At 35.6% G+C, this 19,227-nt stretch overlaps 2 protein-coding genes across 2 annotated transcripts; both read right to left on the reverse strand.

The window, feature by feature from the left end:
• Positions 1 to 2,355: 2,355 nt before the first annotated feature.
• On the reverse strand, positions 2,356 to 3,481 carry LOC107472107 (uncharacterized). Its single transcript, XM_016091666.3, has one exon. It carries the CDS (start codon positions 3,261 to 3,263, stop codon positions 2,634 to 2,636), a length of 630 nt encoding a protein of 209 aa, XP_015947152.1. The 5' UTR covers positions 3,264 to 3,481; the 3' UTR covers positions 2,356 to 2,633.
• Positions 3,482 to 8,841: 5,360 nt separating this feature from the next.
• On the reverse strand, positions 8,842 to 9,383 carry LOC110276649 (L10-interacting MYB domain-containing protein-like). The gene is made up of 2 exons (XM_021133553.2): positions 9,031 to 9,383; positions 8,842 to 8,952 (listed from the first exon to the last, which is right to left on the reverse strand). Exons 1-2 carry the CDS (start codon positions 9,379 to 9,381, stop codon positions 8,842 to 8,844), a joined length of 462 nt encoding a protein of 153 aa, XP_020989212.2. The 5' UTR covers positions 9,382 to 9,383.
• Between the last annotated feature and the right edge of the window lie 9,844 nt (positions 9,384 to 19,227).

Here is a 19,227-nt window from a genome sequence, read left to right on the forward strand (position 1 = left end):
AATGATGATATGCATTGCTCAAGAGCTTTAATAATCAATAACCAGCTTCTGTGGATAGCCAGCAACATTAAATATATACACAAATGTAAAAAGAATACTTATGCAAAATAAAACTATGGACAATTTCTAATGTCAATCAAGCATCAAAAGATCCGCATGTACCTGTTCAGCTGAAGCACTCCAATGATGAAAAATATTGCATCACACTTTACCATCTTACTACAATTTATAGTTATTTCTTCCTCAATACTTGTTCATGACTCTGAAATTTAGTTGAATTGTCACACATATAATGGTCATCTCGGAGAGAGCGTTTGAACCTTATAATAGATACTGAAAATACATGAACCTTCTCAATAGATAAGGGAATATTTGGATAACTAACATAACTCCTAAATAGGTTTCACTTCTGTTTTCCCAACATAGCATACAACTAGAGAAGCTGGTTAAGCAAAGTATGAGTACAGAAGAAATCAGAGTAAACCACCACAGAAATCAAAGATTCAATGTTATGATACCTACTTATACATAAAATATTTGCATTTTTTGTCCACAATAATAGATGTAGATCTTCCATAAGAGTCAGGCAAGAATAAAATGAGAACGGCTACTAAGTACTAACAGATAATATACCTGACCTAATATCAAACATACATTTAAAATACACGTGCATGTAATCTCTCTATAATACTAATGCAAGACAGTAGCTTTTGCTGCTTTAAATGTCAACTTGTAAATACGTGAACATAATTATTATATACCCTCCAAGTAGTGTAACAAATGGCATTTACATAAAAATCATGACTTACCTGATCACAAAGCAGTTATATGTCGGCACAACATTGAATAAAGAAAGAACATTCAAAAGGCTAAGATATGATGTATTCTAGAGAAGCTTCTCTCAAATGTGATATTCATAAGAGAAGTATTCCAAATCCTTATAAATTAAATATTAAAAATGAAAATGGTTTAGTCACTGTAGAATAAGCAATCCAACATCAAGAACAACAAAGCTTTATCCCACCAAATGTGGTTGGTTGTAGAATAAGCAATCCATTATAACAAAATTCCAAAAGTATATAGACATTGCTGATCAGCTTATAATGAGAATCTCCAACTTCATTCTATATGAAAAGAAAAGAAGTCATAGTATATCACTTGAACAAATGTTTTCTAAATTTTAACTTCTGCTCTTTATGATTAACTTTCTTTGCTTTTTATAGGTGCTGTTGGCTATGACCTACATCCTTGACCAATATTTTTTATTAATAGCATTAAGGTTGAAGTGAAATAGGTTAAGCATTTATGGAAAATTTCGGTTGCTAGGGAGTTGTTTGGTTTGTGTTTTTAGTTTTTAGGCTTTGTTTAATGTTTTTAACTTTTGCTTTCACTCTTCACTTCACAAAATCCTGAAAAGAGTTATCCTAACAAATGTGCTAACAACATTGAGGCTCAAGTAATGAAAAAAGGCTAATTTGGGGCAATGTTTTGTTACTAACGTTTTTCTATAGGAAAAAAAAAGTTTCATAGAGTGAAGTAAATGGTATAAAAGAGGGTAAGGCATCCTCATAAAGAAACCTAAAATTAACAGTTAAATCTGGTATGCATAAACCAAGTAAGTTCTAAGCAAGAATACAAATCCCATTGTAAGTTGGACTAAGAAACACAAGAACCATGAGCAGAGCACCATTAATTATGCCAAATCCCTTGGCTACTAGCTATATTGCTAGAGTAGAAGAATAGAGGCTAAGTACTTATGGGCTACTTTTGTTACAAGCTTTATGGACAACCACATTTTCCTTGCTAAGAGAAATGCGATTAAAATGAAACCATTAAATACATCGAAAAACATATCTTAATTAAGCATACTAGTTCAATAGTCTTTCTTTGTTTCATACTGACGGAAATATACAAATCTGAAAACACGACCTGTGAGTCAAAGCATTTGGAGAGAAGGCATATAGCAAATTAGGTGCATGCAAGCAAGGCTAGAATGTTCTATTAAAAGAGACTGAATGAAACAGTTTGAACCAGGAAGGATATAGTTAAACAGGTTCAGGGAGACAGGGTATTACCACTTCCTACCACAAGAAAGGCACAGCATAAAGAGGCTGAAATAAGAAGTTGGGCATCCAAAAAGCCTTTCAAAAGGAATGATCAAATTCACATACGCATTTGATTCAAGCCAATACCAATATTATAAAGATTAAGCCAAATGAGTTGGGAGTTAACATCCCTGATGTAACAGATTAATTTGTAAAAAGAGATTGTCAACCAGATATCTGATAAACCAAGAAACACATTCAGAATTAGAGAAAAATCAGTGAACAAGGCCATCTATGTATTTAACATGCCAAGACTGAATTTGAATAAGGAAGAGACAGAGTAAACTGTACGAAGCTTCAATATCTGAATGATGCAAAGAATAAATCATAAAGCTGATCAACTAGCCCCTAATCAAAACCTGTTATCAATACAGTATCTAGGCCGGATCAGCAATATGATCAAGATCACAAGAAACAATTCTAATCATTTTTCTTTTCTTTTCTTTTCTTCTATCTTATTTGCAAAATGATTTCATAGCAAAAGCGAAGTCAAAGAGTACGCTTTTAATTTGCGGGGAGCCGTTTCGGTTAAGCGACATTTCTCTTCTTCTTCTTCTTCTTCTTTTTCTTCTTTTTCTTCTTCTGCTTCTGCTTCTGCTTCTGCTTCTTCTGCTGCTGCTGCTGCTGTTCTTCGTTCTCCAACGCCACAATGCTCTCAACGCTTTCCAGCGCCTCCCTAGCTTTATTCTTCGCAGCCGCAGCCTCCAAGGCTCGCCGTTCCGCGTAAAGCCGCGACGCCGCGGCCGCCTTGCTCAACGACTCCGCGGAGATTTGAGCCGCGGCAACGAGAACCATGGCAGACTTCGGATCAAGCTCTTCGCCCTCGCGTCTCGGCCTGAAATACGAGAAGTTAGGGTCGGAGCAAGCCGGACACTTGAAATAGGACGCCGATGGTAGTCCACTGTTGGAGGTGACGCAGGAGCGGTGGGCGATGGCTGGGCAGTGGAGGCAGAGGAGGCGGAGGTGAGGCGAAAGAGTTCCGTCGTAGACTTGGAAGCAGATAGGGCAGAAGAGACCGTGGTTTTTCTTGAGGAGGCAATCGGTGCAGTAACGGCGGCTGCTGGCTTGGTAGCTGAGGCTGTGGAGGAAGGTGCAGCCACCCGTAAAGGCGCCGCAGGTGTTGCATGACGACGACGGTGGCGGCGGAGGAGGGTTCATCGGAATAGCATTTGACGGAGGCGAAGAGCTCGTCTGTACGGTGGCGAGTGAGCTGAACTGAGCTTAGCTGAGCTGAGCTGAGCTGAGTTGAGTTGAGTTGAGTGAGTGGGTCTCTAACGGTAACCCTAGAAAATCAAGATTCAAGAGGGTCTATGTGTTTGTGAAAATGGGGGAAAATATCAACTGTTTTTGTTAATACTTAAAGATTAGGATAGAGATTAACTAACTTAGACACAGTTAACAGTTTCAATTTTCATAGTAAAAGGCTTTTGACATTTTCCAATCTGTTGTGTACTTCAGTACTTTGTATATATGGTTGTGCTGGGCAATTTTAAATTCGTTATTATAGCAGTTAAAATATAGTTTTTTTTTTTTGAATTAAAAGAAGAGTCTTATGACATGTCTATTTTTGATAATTAAATCTAATTAAGTTAGTTTTTAAATTCAACACAAATCTATTTATCAATGAGAGCGTGTCTGCACCCTTTTCTTCAAGTTTCTTCTTTTTATTCGTGTATTTTCTTTTTTATTGTCGTTTTTTTATTATAGTTGTTATTGCTATTTTTTTTCAACGTAATTTTATAACATTGTGTGTTTTTTTTATTCTTTTATTTTTATTTTTTTAATAGGTTAAAACAAGAAGAATTATGAAAAGGTAGAGCTGTCAAAATGAGCCAAATTTATCGGACCAACCCGTTTACCCATTTAAATGGGCAGGCTTTGCCTCTAAAATTGAGCCCCTTTAAATTTCGGGTTAAAATAACTGAGCCCGATTAACCCGAAAAAAATGACGGGTTAAACGAGCTAGCCCGCGGACCAAATGAGTGGTCCGTTTATTTTTTTCAAAAAAAATAGCACTTTTAGCCGATATTTCTCCTTATCTAATCCGAAATTTCGACTCATCAATTAAAAAATATTATTTTTTAAAGATTTTTTACCTAAAAGTGATATTTTTTATTAAAATATTTTTCAAAAATTAAAATAAAAGGATAAACGGCTGATCCGTTTAACCCATCAGACTGACCATAAACGGTCCGGACTGAAAAATCTTGACCCGCGAATGAAGCGAGCTTAAATGGTCAACCCATTTAACCCACGAGATTAACAGGCTAGGCCTAAATGGGGCGGGCTAATCCGTTTGACAGCCCTATGAAAAGGTAAAAAAAATAAACAAGAAAAGAATAAGAAGATAAGGAAGATGATGAGAAGTTTAAATTGTGCAGAAATTATAGAAAAATAGCACCGTAATTTTTTAATAATAATATATAAACTTTTTAATTTTGACACCAAAATTTTGCTATAAAATATAAAAATCTCTTCTCTAATACTGCATTTTTTCTTATTATTATTTCTTTCTTTTTCTGTTATTCTTAGTTTTTCTTTTAGGAGTATTACTTCTTATATTAGACTTGAATTAATATATCTGTACCGTATTATAATTTTATTTTTTAATGAATTTATGTTTACACTTATTAGATTGAATTGTTGTAAAAAAAATCATACTAAAATTTATTAGATAACGCAGCGAAATTAAACAGAATAAGTTCACACACTTAAAACACATAATAGAATTATGACTCTACCAACCTATTTCTAAAAGCCTCGATCTCTTTTAATTATGAGTTGATGTAAATCTTTGACACCTCAAAGTAGTTCTACAATTTTTTATTTTTTTTTTGCATTTTGACATTATGATATACAATTTCTTAGTATGCATTATATATGTTGGTCAAAAACATACTTAGATAAATATTTTTTTTAACACAAATTAATGTAAAACAATAATACAGAATGTACTATTCTACTGTATAGTCTTGACGAATTGTAACAAAATAATCACAAGTTTCATCCTTCCATTCTCAAGATGTGAAAGTATTTGATCAACTATCTTCTTAAACAGAATGCAATCAATCTTGTTGTGTCTACAAAAATTTACTAAACCAAATAAAAAATGCAAACCAAGTGTTTTGCAAATGAAAAAAAAAATCACTCAAAAAGTTAAAAATAGCAAAATTAATGTATATAATACATTAAGTCTTCCAAAACAACTTCTAAACGTTTTGTCTCTTTTCTTTTAGTAGTAACTAACACTTTGTTTGGATGGAAGATGGAAAATGAGAGGAAAGAAAATAGAAGGAAAGAAAATGAAAGGAAAAATTGATTTTCTTTTATATTGTTTGGATAAAGAAAAAATGGATGGAAAGAAAATAGAAGGAAATTTTTCTTGTGTTTGGATGAAAGGAAAAGTAAGAAGAGAAAAATTCATAACCAAGTAAAATTACATTAATACCCTTCTTTATATTATATATAAATTATAATATACCAATGTATTTAAATTATTTTTTAATAAAAAATTATCCAAATTATATTTCAAAATTTTAACATGTTTTCTTCATTAAAAAAAATTATTTTTTTGAATTTATTTTTATGAATTTATTCTTTTTTTATTATCTTTTAATGTCATAAATAAAAATATATATTATTCTTCTTAAAAATATACAAATAAATGATTTCGTAAAAGAATAATAAAAACTACTCATACTTTACATCATTAATCTCCTTAAGCATATATAAAAAAAAAGTTTTACTAAATTGTATTTGCAAAATAAAATATTATCAAAAGTTGGTAGCATTTTTTTCCAAGTACGTGCGACCAAAAATCATATACAATTTTTATAAACATATAGCAAAATGCCAAAAAAGTAATAACCAAAAGAACTCCTAGAGAGTACTATTTTATTATCAAACAACACTTTTCAAAAGGGTAATTTTTGATGGTCAGCGACATCGCCTACTTCCAAAAAATCAATTCTACATAGCTTGAGTCATCTTTACCCATCTACTTCAAAAATATAAAGTTTCTCCGAGTCAAAAATATTAACACAGGATCGATTTTTACTTGTACTAAGCAGTGTACTTGTTGTTCCCAAACATCTTCAAGTTATGATTCCTGCACGAGCATATACAATAAAGACAAATTAATTCAAAGATCAGAGTTGATCATGATAATGTATTTTATCGATGTCTTTCTATTTAAACAACCAATCAATCTCAAAGTATATATACATAAAGTGATTTATTTCCAACTATGGTTAACATTAATAAAACAGAAAATGATAGAGTTCTTTAAATACATGAAGATATACATGTAGTATATGACACTCAGAAATCCATAATCAATTAATGAAGGCAATAACCTCAAATTAATCAGAAATTAGGTGCGTATAAAAGTTATACCTGTAATGGTTAATGTTTTAAGAAAGTACCATATCTCCCAAGCGAACACCAGCAGCTGTCATGAAATGAAAAAGAGCATCCAATCGCATTTCAGGTGGGATCCCAAAAATTTGGCGCTTTTTCTGCTCATTTTCACATAGAAACTGATAACACTGCATTTGAGCTGAACCTATCAGACCCAAGTCAGTCAACATATCCCATACATCTGATTCGCTATAAAGGCGAGACCTACTTTGTTGCATAATAGCCAACCTTTTTTCAGCAATTGCAACTTGTCTTTCAATTAATGAAACTTGCTTTTCGGCAACTGAAACTTGCCTTTCAGCCACAGAAGCTTGTCTCTCAGCTGATTTAACCTGCCTCTGAGCTACCTCATGTAGCTTACTAGATAGATAAGTACCCTCTTTGACAGCATCGGCCATGGTAGTAATTCCCAAAGCAACTTTCTCATATTGTGCCTCCAAAAAATTTTTCATAGGAGACTGTTGAGTTAAGAAATTAACTAAAATAATTAGTGATGACAAACATTATTTTTGGCAAAATAAATAATTAGAGTGGTTAAATTAATAAGTACACATTGCTAATTATTTATGCTATGTTGCAGGTCACACTTCATTTTTGGCAGCCCAAGTTGAATGAATAACAAAACAAAGCTAATGGGCTGAATGGAAAGTGTGAATAAAGGCAAGCCCAAGTCATTCATATCAAACAAAGAAGCATAGCAAGACACCGGGCCAAAAAAGAGAAGAACCCGATCCAAGCTTGAAATTGTTTTCAATTTCCCACCATCTTGCTCCAACCAAGGCAACGTTCCTCTCCTCTCAAATCAGGTCATATCAAGACTTCAGAAAAGTAAGAAAGAGAAAGAGCTTCTTCCATAAGCCTTTAACCAAAGAAGCAAGAGAGAGAGAATTGAAGCTTGAAGCACAGAAGCTAAAACTGAAATCCCAAGCTAAATCAAGCTTAAGAAAGGTGAATCATATCATCTTGCATGCATCAGATCTTCATCCTTTCTTTCCTACTCTCTGCTCTATCCGAAAATGGCCTTGAAGGGAAATTTGTTCTCTGCCCTATTCTGCTGTGTATCTACGGTCTTAATCAAGACTTGGGGACCAAGTTGGTATTCAAGGGTTCAGATTTGGTTGACCATTGGAAAACAAAGTCAGTTACTTCTTCATGGCTTTCGGTCAAGTTGGAAAAGTCAGAAGCAAAGGTTACTCTTTGATGTTAAAAATGAAAAAGTGAATCTGTGAGTTGGTGAAGCTCAAGGCTCAAGGTGTTGACCTTGGATGAAGAACCAAGGAACGTGCATGAAGATAAAAGAGGAGCTTGCTGTTCATTCAAGGCAAGGAGAGAAAACCAGAGTTTGAGAAGTTGAGTTCTGTGAAGTATTCCCTGTGAAGTTTAGGTGTTTGTTCTGAGAGAGCTCTTTGAAGAAGTTCAACTAACTGGACAGTGTAACCTACTCAAAGGTGCATTCCGCCAGTATGAAGAACTGAATCAGAGGCTTGCTAATTTGGTTTTTCGCATAGCACAGAGGCTGTTGTTGAAGTCAATCTCCTTCATGTTTTTCTGATTGTAATGTACTTTTCTAAGCTTATCTTTCTGTAATTTCTTGAGAGAAAAGGCAAAGTGAGAAAGCTTAAGAAAAAGCCATGAGTGAAAAGGTTGAGAGATACACTTGAGAGAAAAGCCTAGAGTTATTTTCAGATTTCTTTAGGTTGGTTAAGTGTCTTGTATCTTGTACTTGTTTGGTATCCCTTTCTTAGTTGGGTTAGCACTAAGAGAAAATAGTTAGGTATTAGCATAGCCAATGTCAAGTTAGGCTAGAACTTGAGTGTGAAATTGGTGTATGTAATACTGTTAACTATAGTGAAATTCTTCCATATTTGTGGAGGAGACTGGATGTAGGTTGCATAGCACAAAGCAACCGAACCAGGATATACGCTGGTGTTAGCTTTTTCTTCTCTGTCATGTTCTGTTTTCTGTTATTCATGAGACAAAAATAAATTGTCTCATAAATTTCCGCTGCTGAGTTCAAACAGAATCAGATTTGTAGCTTTGCTTAAAAAGGGTCAAAACAGCAAATTAAAAGGAAGGCATAGATTCAACCCCCCTTCTCTAAGCCTACCACAACCTTCAGAGACTTACGCTTTGTTCCTCTTGACGTCGAAGTCCCACCTAATTGATTTGGTTGACTATGAGGAGCACTTGGTGAATCTAAATTAGCAGAAAATGTTGGGGTATCATGTCCCCTATTAACATCTATGTCAGAAAATTCAATGTTTTCAAATGAGTCATTCAAATCAATGTGATCTCTATCAATTTCTTGAATCCTTTCTCATGACGTAGCAGCCCCTTTACCAGTAGTTCTATCAGCTCCGAACAACTTCTTTAAAGTATCATAATGGTTAATTTGCATTTTTTTCCATTTTTCTGCTTGTGGTTTCTCCTACATAAACAAGTGTTGAAATTATTCGTTGACTAACTTCATCAATAGTATAAGTAATAAAAGCAAAATTTAAGATACCTTAATGAAGTCTTGCCACACTTCCTCTTCAGCTTCAAACTTTCTAGTTACAGGATTCCATGCAAATCCACTTAAGTGATGAAATAAGTCATATGCCTCAGCAAAATGATCTTTCAATGTCTTCATTCTATTCTTTATGTGATTCTTTGTTATGTGAGGACCTATTGCTATGCTCAAAGTCTTCACAACATTGGCATATGCTTCAGTTGTCCACGAGCCATCGTGCCTATTACCTTTCGATGCTTCCTCTGCTAATGCATTTAGCAAAACTTCATCCATATCATCAGACCATCTTAAATTGTCTTTCGAAGGTTGGTTGGCTTCTGCTGTTTTATTTCCTTTATTCGGCATTATGTAACCTGTAACAATCCCATAAAAAATCCAATCAAACAATTCTGAGTGAAAACTATACATACATATATATCCATATTCACGTATAAGAAACATAATCACCTATAATGATTGATACACATTCCACATTTCGAATGCAATGTTATCTCTTAACAACGATGCATGCCTATATTCCTCATCACGTGGTTGAGTTGATTGTGATCTATCTATGCTTTGTTCTTGTAGCAATTCTCGATTAACCGCATCAATTATAGACTGATCAACATCGACACCCATTAAAAAGTTATGCAGTATGCAACATGCCAAAAAAATGTCTCGCATAGTTTCAAATGAATAATAAGGTTCTGTGTCACCGGCTATAATTGGGAATCTTTTCTTTAAAACTCCAAAACATCTTTCGATGACATTTCTTAATGAAGAATGTCGGTGGTTGAATAATTCTTTGAGATTTTGTGGCTCACGTACTGAATACTCTTTCAAGTGATTCCGAACACCTCTATATGGTGTCAATATCCCAGGCTTTAGCATAAATCCAGCATCGCCTAAATAGTATTTTCCTACACCAGTTACAGACAAAAATTAAAGAATTGCATACTTTGACTATGAATTTAAGTTTATATAGACAATTTCGTAAATAACACTAGCACAGACCTTCGGGTATTCGAAGTGGATGTTCCCTACTTAAAGCATCTTTCAAAATTCTTGAGTCAGATGCAGTTCCTTCCCAACCAGACAAAACATAAGTAAATTTCATATCAAACCCACAGGCAGCAAAAATATTTTGTGTGGGGTGATCTTTTCTTCCCCGAAAATGAAGGGCTTCCGCCCTTGATACCTTCACACGGCTATGAGTTCCATCTATAGCTCCAATGCAGTCCTTGTTTGAAAAGTATATTGACATATTAACATAACAATTTTGTAATTATTTCATACACTATTTCATAAATGTCACTAACTAAATTGAAAGAGTTAATACCTTAAAAAATGGATAGAATCAACTATTATTATGTATTTCATAAGGAACATCCTCACCAGATGGTTGCTTGAAGAACTCTCCCTCTAATGATAGAATAGCATGTAGGACATTGTGAAAGTGACGACTAATTGTCTCCCCTAAGCGGTGGAAGAAGAAAGACATGGTTCTAGTTTTCACATTATGACCTATAATATGTAGGAATTTAGCGACTTGCTCTTCAACGGTAGAGCGAATTGAATCCTTTACTCTACCAGTTCCTCTTAACTTTTGACATAACTGCATAAATGCTGCAGGACCCATACGTATGACATCTCGGCATTTTCAGACGTCAGTAACTGTGTCATTAACTGCGTATGCCTATTTTCTCTTTCCAAATTTTTGTTATTAATTTGCCTAGGCCTATATTGTGATAAGAATTCTAAAGAATACAACGTATGCACCGTAACACATGAAAGAGATGTGACACAAATCTGTTGTCTCTTTTCTAAGTCTTCCCTAATAGAAGGTAAGATTTGTATCTGTTCAGGATGATACAGGTCAGCAGAGGAGAATTGATTAACTTGAAATCCTGAGTCAGGTATGACGTTCGTTTTGTCTCCTACTATCGCATCTTCGATATTCTCGCTATCCATCTATGAGAATATAATGTTTAGAGTGAACATATAAAAAATTGTAAATCACATGATATATTAATCAATGCATTGAATAAGCACCAACATTTAGTGGACTTGGCAACTAAAAGTGTTTAATAATATGGTCATAAACCAATTTAACCGACCCAGAAGAAATCATGTTATTTTTGTCCTAAACTAAAAAAATTCTATTTGCTTATTATTAAATTTATATTTTTTCGTACAAATTTGTATGTGCAAATATATTTATATTAATTATGACATAAAAAATTTATTAAACAGATCAAAATTAATAAGTACATATACTACATAAACATGATAATCACATGCATGGACATAATACAAATATGTATATATGTGTTTATTAAAGGCTCAAGGTACTAGTGGGGAAGTTCAATTAGGGAGGAAAAAATTTAACAGCAAATATAACCTTAACACAAAACCTTCCAAGTCCTTCAATGACCTTAGATCAACTTCAAGCACTCTTTGCTGCTAAGGGACTCAACACTACTAATGTAGTTGCACTCTCATGTATAATAAACTAGCAATTACTTTTTGACCAATAAATGATTAGCTTTTTACCACTACACTTAGTTTTTGATTTAACTGTAGTCTTCATGTTAATTCAGTTGATCACTACACTTGGTTGCAATTTAAGTATATAATTAAGAGATCAAATCAATACATAAAAGGAAACAAATAAATAAAAAATTTAGAAAACAAACATATATAAATGATACTGGCAAAAATTCTTCCTATGACATAAACAGTTGACAAATAAATTAAAAGAAGCAATTAATTGAAGATTATGAATAGCCAAAAAATTTTTTGGGAACAATTAAGGTGAAGTGGAACAGACTCCACATGAAGGTTAATGAAACCTAAGAAATAAGGAATGGAATTTATACAAGCAACAATGCAATCATTTGTCATTTAAAAGTGTTCATCGGAAATATGAGTGAACTAGTTATGCATATGTAACAAAGACACACATAATAATGTCCATTCACATGCTCAGAACTCAGACCTCTTGTTTTTTGATAAGGAGAGTTCAAATAGAAAGCTAATTCTATACAACCCTCAAGAAGATCCTTGTGTGCAACATCGAGTCTTCACTTAGTAGTACACACACACACACGCCTCTTCAATTTTCACTCTTATACATGCCTCATATAATGGCCATGGTCATAACACACCATGCAATCCACTTCTCACAAATAAACAGCACACACAAAGTTAAATGGCATGTTTCAGATCCATATTCACACCCATATGTGCTGTGATGATTTTTGTATTTTATTTTTGGGAAAAAACTATGATTACAACAGAAAAAGAATGCACATTTGGCTTGAAAATGTAGTAATGAAGATGCGGTGGAGTTGTCCCGAAGATGATGAAGCTGCTGCAGCAATTCCGACGGCGTTAGGAAGCTATGGCGTCGCTGTTGAAGATGATGCAGAAACAGGGAAGACGGAGATGGAGATACGTGTTTTTCTTTTCAGATTATGGATTTTAATTTGTTATTAATGAAAGGGTATATATGTAATTTTACACATTTTTACACTTCCATCCCAGTTTTCTTTGCAAGTTTGGGCAGAAAATTTTTAAGTGGGCCCTACGCAGGCTTTTTTATTTTCCATTCAAGTTCCCTGCTAATCCAAACAGGGGAAAAACAAGTTTTCCGTTGGTTTTCATCTTCTCCCTTTTCTTTCCTCACAAGTTCCATTATACCAAACAAAGTGTAAGTCTCTGGGATCTTTTTTACCATATCTTAAAAAAAGGAACATTACAATATATACGAAACAACCGAACTGGATAAATAAAAAGATTATTTATATCGATTAGAATAAAAACATACCAAACAAATCATTTTTGGTGAATCTTATTAGCATTGAAAAGCTCAACTATAGTTTTGAACCTAAAGGCTTCCAGCAAAAAGTATGTTCTTGCACATAATTTACTGTTATCTTATATGAAAATGTTACTATTCATTGGCTTGGGATTGTCTGTGCTATTTTAATATTATTCACAAGAATAAAATTGTTCATGACATACATTTTAAATTGAACAATCACACCACTGCATTTATAGGCCAACATTTTAGGTATTGAAGTAATCATTCTATTCCCCTGATATTTTACAAAAATACAAAAATAATATGCCTAAGACACTGTTTTTTATCTTTTAAATATTTTATATATGTATTTTTTATTCAGATTAAGGGTTAAAATGCTCACCTTACTATTTTGTAGAACTAACTCAATGCTTTGCACTTTTTATTTATTAAACTTGTTTGAAAATTTTCATATTCTAATGACATAAACTTTGAAACTCTACTAAAACTTCCTTGCATTAACATTACAAAGATAGTCATAGAATTTTACCATCTTGATAAAGATTTTATTTTTATTGAACAAAATGGTATACTCTCTCTAGTTTAATAGGAGATATCAATTTTTGTGGATGTCTATATATATATTAAGCACATTCGAATGAAAATGTCTTTGACCGCTAGTTCTTTTTTATCCAACACGTTTTGTTTTAATTGTCCTCATTTGAGCGTATTTAAGATACATATAAGTAGTATACCTGCCAAGTGCCAACCATTGAAATATGGCCTTTGTCAACCATTTAAACATAACACTTATCAATTATTAGGACTGCAATTACTTTCTTTTGTATATAAAGGGGATATTTAAAATTCAAATTTTACAAATAAGAGAGGAACATTGCTAGAAAGATAATAAAGAATCTTTACAATATGTACAATGGACTGGTTATTTAGCCCAATAGAAATAAATAGTGAAAACCACTCTACAGATTACCCTAAATTCAAAAATCTCTTATTTAGTCATTTCACAAAAATAACCATCGAAACCCTAATTACACCTTTTCACCCCCAAATTCTTCTTCCTCCCAATGGCACACACCCCCGATCTTCTTCACTGACCATTCAACCGTCAGTGGCGTCCAGCTTCGACCCCCGTCAACTTGCCTCTCTTGCGTGCATGTGTCTCCGTTGCCGACAACCTAGCTCAGACGGCCGCCTACTTCCCATTGTGAGTTTCCCTGTCATCCGCCGGCAGCCCAGGTCGAGGCCGCCCATCGTCGTTCCGGTTGCGCATCCCTGGTATGTGGCTCGCCACTCTCTCCCACGCCAGTACCCAGCCTGGTGGTCGCGTACTACCTCTACTGCCAGATCTTCCCAATCCATCGCACTTGTGACAAAAAATAACCATCTACGTAAGTAATAATAATAACCACCTGTCAAATACTTTATTACACAATGGAGAATGACAGAGATGGAGGCTGGCAGATTCAACACCGCATAAGTTTTCAACGCCATAAACCAAGACCACCAGTGAACAACATCGATGGGAGACATAGAGCAAATGTGTGGAAAGAGATGGAGAGGTCCACGCACTCAGCCTTCGTTGACAACTTACCTGATGATGTTAGTAAAAGGGTGCTTTACCGTGGCTTTGGATGGGTAGGCGGGATCAAAGATGTGTACATCTCAAGGAAAAAGAGGAAAGGTTACACAGGAGTGTTTGCTTTTGTTAGGTTGGACTCACGTGGAGGAACTCAAAGGGATTTAGAGCGCATGAATTGTATATCAATCAGGGGGAATAGGATTATGGTGTCGACTGCAAGGTTCATGTGAGACAGTAAGAATAATCAAGTATAATATAGAGATAAAGCCCTTAATAATACATTACTTAATGAATTCTTTGATAATCTTAATCCTCACGGTGATTTTACGTGGAACTCATCTAGAAGGATTTGGGTGGAGCTTATGGGTCTTCCATTGCACTTGTGATATAAGAAAACGTTCTGGAATTTTGGGAGATTATGGGACGACTATGTTATGATGGATGACTTAACAGAAAGCAATAGCTCTTATTGTGCAGTAAGAATTTTGATAGACTCGTACCAATAGGAATCAATCCTAGAGTGGGTCATGGTGAAGGATGGAGATATAGATTTTGAAGTGTTCGTCAAGGAGTTTAGGTGAGAAATCTATAGTGTGCAGGTCCATCTATAGTGTGCAGGTCTAGTCGGGTAGCACAATTTGCGATGGAGAATTTGGAGTTGAGTGTAGCCCTGGTACTAGCAAAATCTTGGGGAGCAAAGAAGTCGCGAAGGTTGCATCCATGGAGTTGGCAGTCCAAGAGTCGAATCTCCTTGAGGAAGAAAGTGAGTTACATGAAGTTTGGAACCCATTAATTATTGATTTAATGCAAAGACGGCTGAATGGTGTGCATACCAACATGGGATATAGTGTTTGGTAGGGTCATGATCATATTTTCGAAGAAAACTCTAACGGATATAGTAATAAAAGATTAAAGAATGTTAAAGAGGCTACAGATGTTAATTCAAACTTAGAACTGATGATGGTACAATACATGGGCCTAAGTGGGGGAGGCCTATTGTGACTATGTTCAGGTCTTGAATCTAGTGACCTTAGTTGGGAGAGACAAGAGGCTAATAGTGGGAGAATTGGTTCGGCTGTGTCACGCCCATACCTTCCTGGGTTTGGGCCTTGTAGCCCTAATAATCATGTACACCAGGAGGCCCCTACGCAAAAGTACAGTAAGGAGGTTGAGTTGTGTGACATTAGTGAAAAAGGTGCCATATTAGTAACTCATGAGAGGAATTTATCAACTCCTTTGAAGAGGCAGTGGCCACGAAACACGTATGCAAGGAGGCGGGGATGGTTTTTGATGAAGTGGATGATGATGTGCTACTGGCGTCTCTCATGGACAAGGGGCAACGAAAGTGCAGAAGAATGTATGGTCTTAGAACAAGGGGAGGAAAGGGCACAGCATCTCTACTTGCTCCAAGATAGGCTGGTTAAAGCGCACAAAGTACGGGAGTAAGTTCTTCCCTTAAATGAAGATTATTTTCTAGAAGGTTGGGGGGTTGGGGGGAAAAGGAAAAGTAAGCATGGTTAGAAGGAGTTGTTCAAAGTACAAGGCTGATTTTATTGGGTTGGTGGAAACAAAGAAGGAAAATTATGATAGAAGCTTGGCTCTAAGATTATGGGGTAAAACTCCGTTATATGGGCACTTGTAAATGCAATGGAAAATTCTGGGGGTCTGCTTTATATTTGGAGGCCTGATTTTTTTTAGAAATATGAGGTATTCAAAGGAGATTGGTGGTTGGTTGTTTTGGGTTTTGTTAATGAAATAAAAATGATGGGGTTGATTTGTGTGGTGTATGGAGCTCATGATAAAGCGGAGAAATTGAAGCTATGGTCTGAGTTATCCGATTTGAGAACAATGTGTCGTGCTCCAATGGTGATTGGAGGAGACTTCAATGATATTTTGAAACTTGAGAAAAGATTGGGTGCAAAGTGTTGTCACAGAGCGGTTGTGAGTTTAAAGCGTGGGTTGAAAATATGGAACTAGTGGTGTTAGAGCTAAGTGGAAGGAAGTATACATGGTATGGGGGTAGAAGGTGTAGTAGAATTGATAGGGTGTTCGTTGATAATGAATGGCAAGATGTCTATAATTCTCTAACGCTGAAGGGGTTGCCTCGATCTCTGTCAGATCATTGTGGCCTTCTAGTTGACTCAGGGGAAGTGGATTGGGGTCGAAAGCCTTTCCGTTCTTTAGATGCTTGGTTGTCTCATGGTGGCTTCATTTCAATGGTTAAAGGTGAGTAGTGCAGATTGTGGATGGGTTTAATTTCAAGTTCATTAGAAGATTGTGGAAAGTAATTGGGGATGACTTTTGTAGTTCAGTGAGAAAGTTCTTTGTTAATTGTAGTCTCCCAAAAGAAGCAAACTCAACGTGGGTGACCTTGGCACATAAGGAGGAGGAATAAATGAGTTGAAGGATTATTGACCTATAAGCATGGTGGGGTGCTTATACAAGGTGATTTCAAAAATCTTGGCTAGCCATCTTCAACCTATGATGCCGGGGTAGGTTGGGGAGGTCCAGTCGGTGTTCGTAAGTGGAAGAAAGATTCATGATGGTGTCTTGATAGCTTGCGAAACAGTACATTGGCTAAAGAGGTCAAGAAAGGCGGGTTGGTTGATCAAATTAAATTTTCACAAGGCGTACGACATGGTTCGATGGGACTTTGTTGACTTGGTTTTGGAGGGTATGGGCTTCGGGTGGATTTGGCGAAGGTGGATCTGGGAGTACTTGACAACAGCATCAATGGCTATCCTCATCAACGGAACAACAACAAAGCCATTCAATCTACAAAGGAGACTCTGTCAAGGTGACCCGCTATCCCCTTTTCTCTTTGTTCTTGTTGGTGAAGTTTTGAATAAAATGCTTGAGAGATTATGTAAAAAAGGTGTTTTGCGAATGCTTGAGGTAGGTAAGGGTAAAGTTGAATTGTCGCATCTACAATTTGCAGATGATACAATTCTCTTTTGCCCTTGCGATTTAGAGACTATTTCAAATTTTAGGAAGGTTCTACTTGGTTTTGAGCTGTTGTCCGGCCTAAGAATTAATTATAATAAAACTGTCTTGATTGGATTAAATGTGGTAGATAGGGAGACATAAAGAGCCTGTGAGGTGTTGGGGTGTAAGGAAGGATTTTTGCCGATTAAGTACTTAGGTGTACCTTTGAGAGCTAATCCTAAGCAGATTCATACGTGGGATCCAGTTATTAGGAAAGTCGAAGAGTGGTTGAAGGGGTGGAAGGGTAAATATTTATCTAAAGTTGGAACGCTTGTCTTGATTAAGTCGGTTTTAAATAATCTACCAATGTACTACCTAAGTATTTTTAAGATGTCAAGCTGGATTGCAAAGAAGATTGTTTCTCTTAAAACTCTTTTTTTTTGGGAAATGGTGAGGGTGGGATTGGTTTAGCCATGGTTAGTTGGGGGTAGTTCAATGTCCGAAATGCCAAGAAGGTTTGGGGGTAGGGGATGTGGTGCTTAAGAACATGGCGTTATTATTTAAATGGTGGTGGAGGTTTGATAAGGAAGGTTGCCCTTTATGAAAAAGAGTTGTGAGTTCTTGCAACAACCTTAGCCTTGATCAAAGGATTATAGATCAGAATAAGAGGGACTATGGAGGTGTTTGGGGGTCAATTGGTAGTTTACAGCAATTTAATCCTAGATTCACAAACATTTTTTAGGAAAGAATGCAATTGGTGATTGGGAATGGCACAAAAATCTAGTTTTTCCAAAGCTATATAGTATCTCAAGTAATTGAGAGTCTTGCATTTGTGATTGTGGTTTTTGGGATGGCTACAATTGGGTGTAGAGTTTATCTTGGAGAAGGTTGTTGCGTGATTGAGAGGAGCAAAAATTGAACAACATAATGCAAATCCTATCAAAGGTTACCATAGTAGATGAAGTGGATAGATTGATATAGAAATTCGACAAAAATGAGGATTATTCTGTTAAATCTTTTCTTAATGTTATTTATAAGGACAGGAATAGAGAGACGGATTCCAACATGTATAATTTTGCTAAAAAGTTGTGGGTTGGCTTTGTTCCTCCTAGAGTGGAGCTCCTCACTTGGTTTATAATTCTAGGAAGACTAAATACAAAGGACAAGTTATGCAATTTGAAGATGCTTCGAAGTGAGGATGTGAAGTGTGTGCTTTGTGGTTCTAAACCGGAGGCTGTCCACCACATTTTCTTTGCATGTGACTGGTCTTAGAATTTGTGGGGTGTGATCCTTTAAAGGTGGGGCTTATCTTGGGTGTGGCCGAATTTATCAAAAGATTGCTTTGACTGCTGGGTGGATTTAAGGCTTGGTAATATGCAAAAGCGTGAATGGATTCTTTGCTTCTTTGCAACGGTGTGGGTTATATGGAAGGAGTGCAACTGCAAAATTTTTTGCAAGAAGGAAAGATCTTTTGAGGCATGTGTAAGCGACATTCAATTCTTGGCCAACCAATGGTATAACTATAGGCACAATAATTATGGTTGAAACTGCTTGTTTGAGATTTTTAGTTGTTGTAGGTTTGTTTTTTCAGAGACTCGATGTTTGTGATGCTTATTTGTCTGTTGGCAGTCCTACGCTTCTTAGTGCCTTTGAGGTTTTCGGCATTCGTGTAATAGCCTAGATATTTAGCTTATGTCTTATATTGTTTTATGTTTGGTTCTTGTTTTATTTAGTTTAAGTTTCGTTTTTTCTTGTTGTCTGTAATTTGCTCTCACTTCCCTCTCTGGGATTTAAGTGAGTTCTAAAACTATAAAAAAAAATCATCTGGCTACGTATAAAGATGAACATCCGACTTTTACAAACAAAAAATAATCATCCA

The sequence above is a fragment of the Arachis duranensis genome, chromosome 1, assembly GCF_000817695.3.
Source record: "Arachis duranensis cultivar V14167 chromosome 1, aradu.V14167.gnm2.J7QH, whole genome shotgun sequence".
NCBI lineage: Eukaryota > Viridiplantae > Streptophyta > Magnoliopsida > Fabales > Fabaceae > Arachis > Arachis duranensis.

Bases quoted from the DNA above. Each gene is read 5' to 3' on its own strand.
- LOC110276649 (XM_021133553.2), bottom strand. From the start codon at position 9,381: ATGCCGAATAAAGGAAATAAAACAGCAGAAGCCAACCAACCTTCGAAA. The intron at 8,953-9,030 runs GTATCTTAAATT...TTGTTTATGTAG, and splicing joins TGTGGCAAGACTTCATTAAG to GAGAAACCACAAGCAGAAAA.
- LOC107472107 (XM_016091666.3), bottom strand. From the start codon at position 3,263: ATGAACCCTCCTCCGCCGCCACCGTCGTCGTCATGCAACACCTGCGGC.